Raw genomic sequence first — 6225 nt, 5'->3', positions numbered from 1 at the left:
TTACTTCACATAATTTAAATTAATTCAAAGGTTGATTTTGCAGCTTACAACAATCGTCTAATTTTGAAATATACTTATTCAAATAATTTCAATCTGACAGATTATTACCTTAAAAGAAAGGCGTTAAGTAATTAATGATATTAGGTTGTAGTAAGAGCCCTGAACAATAACAAAATTAAACTAAGCGTAATCTATAGTAATGTATACATGTACATATTACAATTGAGAGCTGCCTTCATTGTATTGATAATAAGCATGGGAAGGTTAAGGTTAATATAAGAGTTAAAATGAGAATATATTAAGAAGGGAAAACTAAGCAACAAAGGATAAATTCGTATGTATGATGTTGAAGTCTTTTGTCAACTAAACGTTGGAATTCACACACACATTGTATTGATCACAATGTTGATCTCATTATTATGTTTATCGAAGGAAAACATATTGTTTTTGCTGTTTCCTCTTCTTGAAACAACAAAGTCAATGACCTGAACCAGACTGCTGTGACCATGGTAACTGGTGTTGGGTTACATCATGTTGCAATTTTATAGCAGGTAGGCAGGGATTTGTGTTTGAGTGGGAATTAACAGTCTAAGAGCAGACCATATGTGAAGGTAAACATTATGCATTTGCTTTGCATAATGTTTACAAATAATGTATCATAAAATGTATCAAAATCAGACCGCATCAAAACGTTGACCTAACGGTGATACCAGGGTAACACAACTCCGTCGTCAAAAACCTCGTGATAGACTCCATCGTTCAGCGGTTTGTCAGGAGGAGGTTGTCGCTTCTTGCCGACACCCATCATCTGTGGAAAGAGAAATCAAGAAATCAGAGATTTCAACCTTGTGCACAGGAGATATGGTTTGTATTATTATAATGAATTACATTTTAGAATGGAGTGTCTTGTTTGTTGCTTTGAGAATTTAATTTGTTTATTCATAAAATACACAAATTGGCCTAACGTAACTCTGTTATAAACCATAGTTTCTATCTCATACCATAATTGCATGTTATTACACCATGATATATCTCATACCATGATTTCACAGTTTCATAAATTCCTGGCGAACAAAACGTATGAGACTATGACATACTGGACCACAAAACTGAAAATCAACTGAAAACCGTCCACTCACTTCCATACTAGTATGCCTTCATGATCTAACTCAGCGACTACTATGCCACCCTTCTAACTCTGGAACCCAAACATGTTGTCTAAACGACATATTGGATATTGAAGATTTCTGGAAAGAGTTTTAGATTTCTGTGAATGCATTGGCATTGGAACTGTATATGATACCTGATTGAATAAAAGCATATGGGTTTATAATATACTCACAAAGATTGTATGGTGTAACTCTTTCATGTACTACACTATACGATTTCTTTTTTATACCACATTAAACAGTTACACATTCCTGGCGACCTCATACAACATCATAACACCTAGGGGATAACAGCTCACAACCCTGTCAATCAACTGAAACCTACACTCCGCCAACTCATTTCCAATCAAATTATGCTGATGAGGGCATAATACATACAAACTCTCTCCGTGTAAACCAGCACTCAAAACAATACTAATGTCCCGAAAGTAATGAATAATAGCTCTGTAGTAAGATAAAGTAATCTCCTAGCAGATCATATGGTGGCAAGGCAGTGTCCATTGGCCAGAGGAGTGTCCATTAGCCACCATTAAGATAAAGTACTAGTATCGGCTGTACCTTACCTCAGAAGCGCAGGAGATGTAGCTCTGTTCGGCTCGGCTCATTCTGTGGCGCAGCGCCGACATTTTGGTCTCCGCCATTTTGAGTCGACTGATGAGCCGACTGATCTGGGAACGAGTCCTGGACAGCTTTGTTTAAGAAGAAGAGAATGTGTTTGAAAGGGTATTATATAATATTCATAAGTTAGTAAATATAGTATGTAAAAAATCATAATTTATTTTAGAAGAATTTCGTTTGGTAAGGCCGCGCCCATAAATCTTATTCATTTGAAAAAAAAAAAAGATTAGCATTCAGGATACTAATGAACCCCAACATGCTTCTGTTGAAAATAATAATTGGCTATTTTGTTTCTGCATTTGTCCATGCAATAATTAGCTAAAAAGTCTATTATTAGCCAACATGGATTCTTATCTTTATGTCATCTGACCGCTTTACTATTTTTCCTGCATGAAAATTCAATGACCTATGATCTATGCCTACCAAATAACTTTTTTCGTAGATTTAGATTATAAATTTCCAAGCAGATCTCAGGGTGACATAAGCAGTATGAAATTGGCCAGGCTGTATCAATTTGCCTGAGAGGGTCCCAAGGTGGTGTGTTGGACCCTCTCTGGCCAATGGATTACTTATGCCACCCTAGGATCTGCTTGGAGATTATTAGATTATGTCTATCCAGGCTTACCTCTGTTTCTGTCCCTCTCCTCAGTCTGCGCATGTTCCGAACGCGCCCCGCTTCTGCAGAACAGTCCTGAGCCTCTAGGCGGCGCCCTTTAACCGTCTGCAATGACGGAAATCATTGATATAAACCTACTGAAAGTTATCCCCACATGGAATTCGTTAACTTGAATACGACTTTGGTAAGATGGAACGCATTTGTTCTTACTTAATTGAAAGACGTGGCCTCCAGGTCCATTTATGGTACAAGGTTAATGTCAAAGATTACAAAAACATCTTGTGGCTACTATGTAATTAATAGGTGTCAAGTTGGCGTTTACATGAAAATATAGCTTCCCTTCATGACCTTTTGTGTGTTCATAATTGATACGTTGACATATTTTAATCCCCGAAAAATGTTGTCTACAAAAAAAACTACAACCGTCATGTTATGAAGTTATTTTTCTTCGTAACCGCCGACTTGACACCTATTAATTTCCAACAGGATGTTTTTGTAATCTTTGACATTAACCTTCTAAAATAAGTGGTCCTGGAGGCCACGAGTATTAAGTTAAGTAGGAACAAATGTTCTTGATCTTACACTACGGCAGCACACACTGACACCTAGATAGTAGCCTCTACCAGGCTTCAAATGTGGCTGAAGACTAGAAATTGGCCAAAATGCAAATAGACAGATAACATGCCAGGGAAATGGCTTCGCCAAGGGAACACATTTGTCACCTATAGCTAGCGAACCAGCTCCCATGACATGTTCTATTTGGCGAGTTTCTCCTCTTTCCAGCCGCTTCCAAAGCCTGGTAGAGGCTATCATGAAAGCACATTGATCTCCATATGGGCTACCGTACCGTATTACGGCCTGCATGGCCTGGCCGTAATGGTTGCATCGGGTGTTGAGTGGCCTGGAACACATGGGTCCTGGGTTTAAATCAAAACATGCCCTGACGTTGTGCCCTTGGGATAGGCACTTTGCACAACTTTCGTCACTTGACTCAGGTGAAAATCAGTACCACACACATTTCTAAAAACAGTAGGGGAATGCCCCGGTGTGCGATGATTTCCTTGGGGACATGTTGGTTCTAGAGCCGAGGAACTGGCCTGTGTAGGCCCTGGAAACAGTCTTGCACCCAGGATATCAAATTGGCAAGATAGTATCTAATTGGCAGGGCTGTATCATATTGCCACAAAAAAAAAAAAAACAAAAAAAACAGATGTACAAAAACGCCTAAAAACACGTAAAAAAGAAGCCGAAGCCCAAACCTTTGCTTGGAGAGAATGTCGCGGCCGCCACTCAGTAATTTAAATAGTAAGTGAGTGTAGCAGTTCTCAAGCCTGATTGACTGCCAGGCTACCATATAACGATTGGTGGATCACGATAATTGCTTTAACGACCACACAGACTCAATTAAACAGCAACTAGTAACATCCCCCAGTTCTTTTGTGCGATCGACACACTACGAACGACTAGAAAAAAGTCTGAATTTTGTCACGATGACCTCAGATTACGGTGGAAATATTGTACCATGACGCACACAGATAGAACGCAATATGAGTAATAAGGCTTTAATTTCTACCTAAACGATTTATTTTGAGTGAGTTTTACGTTTCGGCTAAAATCCCATAACATCCTACCTCTTTGATTTGTAGAGAAACACTTTGATATTTTTTTACAAATTTTGACTGGTCTCTGTGGGGGCCATCACTCAAAATAAACGGGGATTCCTTTGTGTGGGAGGGGCGTGGTAAAACAAATACACAGTGCATTAACCTTTGATGAAGATCTTAGACGGATTACAAAAATCCTAAGCATTTCAGCCAAATTTGTACTCAGAAATTTTGAGTACAAATTTCAAATTTCCGAGGAGGATCTGTGTTTTCCTGATTGGATTCCACGCTATTCCCGAGGGAAAGAAAGATTCCTATCTTTTCAGACCCTTAGGAAAACCGTCTGGGGAACTTCTGGTAAATAAAAGTCATGCCAGCGATGCAAAACGCAGTGTTCCGCAAGGCTCTTTGTACGAAAACGATCCCATCCCTTGACATAAACCTTTCGGGAGACATTTTGGCCCTGCAGCCGAAGAGCTGGTCTGTGTAGGCCCTGGAAACAGTCTGGCATAGCCTGGGTGCCTTCCTGTTTGTAACGGGCCCCCCGGTGCACTCGCTAACTCGAAATACACAAATTTCAAGAGCCCGTTACAAAATGGTAGCCTCTACCAGGTTTCGGAAAGCGACTGGAAAGAGTAGAAATTGGTTAAATAGATAGGTATCCCACGAAGCCTGGTAGAGGCTAAGCGGACGGTACACGCAGCCACGTCTGGTATCCAGGCTATCAGGAAAGTCACAGTGTGGTGTCCTAAGCGAGTTTTATGCGTAGCTTGTTTACATTCCTTTTATACGAGTTGAGGACAACAAACAACAGGACGCTGAATGCTACTACATCTATGAACAACCAGAGAATGAGATAGATATCAAAGCTAACTACTTAATCAGCCTATCGTAAAAAATACGTATGAAACTAAAAATCACCAGGATTTTTTTGCGCATAATATTTCATAAAATAAACAACGCTTTCTGTCAAGATCTCTCAACTGATACACAGTAACGCACCGCCAGGGCATGTTTGTTACAACGTACCCTGTTTAAACATAGGTTTAATGGGTGGTTCATGTGTTCAAGACAAATCTACAGCAGTCCTTATCTGTTACATAACTCTCTGTGTACAGTAAACAGTCGTGTATAAATCTACTACATGTTACGTACCTCGCCATACACGCACGTCGTCGTTAGAAACAGGCTCACAGCACACACAGTCAGGAACGCAGAGATGACTCCAACAGACGATGGGGGCTTCATTTTCCGGAGTATCTGGCTCAAACTCTCTCTATCTTACGGGCTGCTCCGAGTTGATTTAGAGCTCGTATAGCACGGAAAGGAAGAAATCCGAAGAAGGGTTTGGGGCTGCCCTCGCTGCCTGTAACAAAGCAGCTGTGTCCAGTGTACTACTGTGTTCTTATCAGTCCTTATCGCAAGGCGGCCTTGCCTATCATCGTTCTATGACATTCTTTTGGGTCCGATTGAAATGAAACAACTGGTTCTCGTCACCACAAGGCTTTTATTTTTCGTTCAATGCAATTTTTATCGCGCATCGTGGTCGGAAAATTTCTTCTCGCCTTGAATACTGAGGATCTGAAATGTAAAGCTCGTGAAGTTTGCAACTTGAGTAACTCGGACAATGATATAAGTTTTGTTGTTTTGTTTAATGTTTCCGACACAAGCCATAATAACATAATAACACTGAGCCTACAAACTCGTTTATTCATTTATTGTGTCCATGCCCCTTACGGTGTCCTAATGAATCCCACACGCCATCCATAAATTCCCTAAAACAATCTCAAATAGCGGGTTTGTTTTACGGGTATTTTGCGACATTCTGTGTCCCTTTTTTGAGTATCTTAACTTTAAATTTAAGCTTCGTATGAGGACGCAAATGAAAACCACTAGAAATGTAAGTGGCGTGTAAGCCCGACCTCATATCTGTTTGGAGATTATCGTAGAGCGCTAGCCTCTAGCAGGCTTCGGGAAGGGACTGGAAAAAGTAGAAATTATCCAAATAGACAGATAACATGCCAGTGGAGTTGTTCCGCTAAAGAGTAAAAAATTGCGTTTAACTAATTTCTTCTCTTTCCAGCCGCTTGCCTTCCCGAATCCTGCTGGAACGCCCGCTAGGCTGTTTAATCCAAGAGTAGCCTCTACCAGGCTTCGGGAGGAGGCTGGAAAGAGTAGAAATCGGCCAAATAGAGAGATAACATGCCAGGGTGCGGCA

At 40.4% G+C, this 6225-nt stretch overlaps 1 protein-coding gene across 1 annotated transcript; it reads right to left on the bottom strand.

Annotated features, from left to right (window-relative positions):
* Positions 1-570: 570 nt before the first annotated feature.
* Positions 571-5381, bottom strand: LOC109475231. The gene is made up of 4 exons (XM_019775831.1): positions 5163-5381; positions 2413-2508; positions 1733-1858; positions 571-808 (listed from the first exon to the last, which is right to left on the bottom strand). Exons 1-4 carry the CDS (start codon positions 5253-5255, stop codon positions 698-700), a joined length of 426 nt encoding a protein of 141 aa, XP_019631390.1. The 5' UTR covers positions 5256-5381; the 3' UTR covers positions 571-697.
* Between the last annotated feature and the right edge of the window lie 844 nt (positions 5382-6225).

Source organism: Branchiostoma belcheri, unplaced genomic scaffold (assembly GCF_001625305.1).
Source record: "Branchiostoma belcheri isolate BF01 breed outbred unplaced genomic scaffold, Haploidv18h27 scaffold33, whole genome shotgun sequence".
NCBI classification, from domain to species: Eukaryota; Metazoa; Chordata; class Leptocardii; order Amphioxiformes; family Branchiostomatidae; genus Branchiostoma; species Branchiostoma belcheri.
The sequence above is the reverse complement of the archived record's forward strand: the minus strand, read 5'-3'. Positions and strand labels throughout refer to the sequence as shown.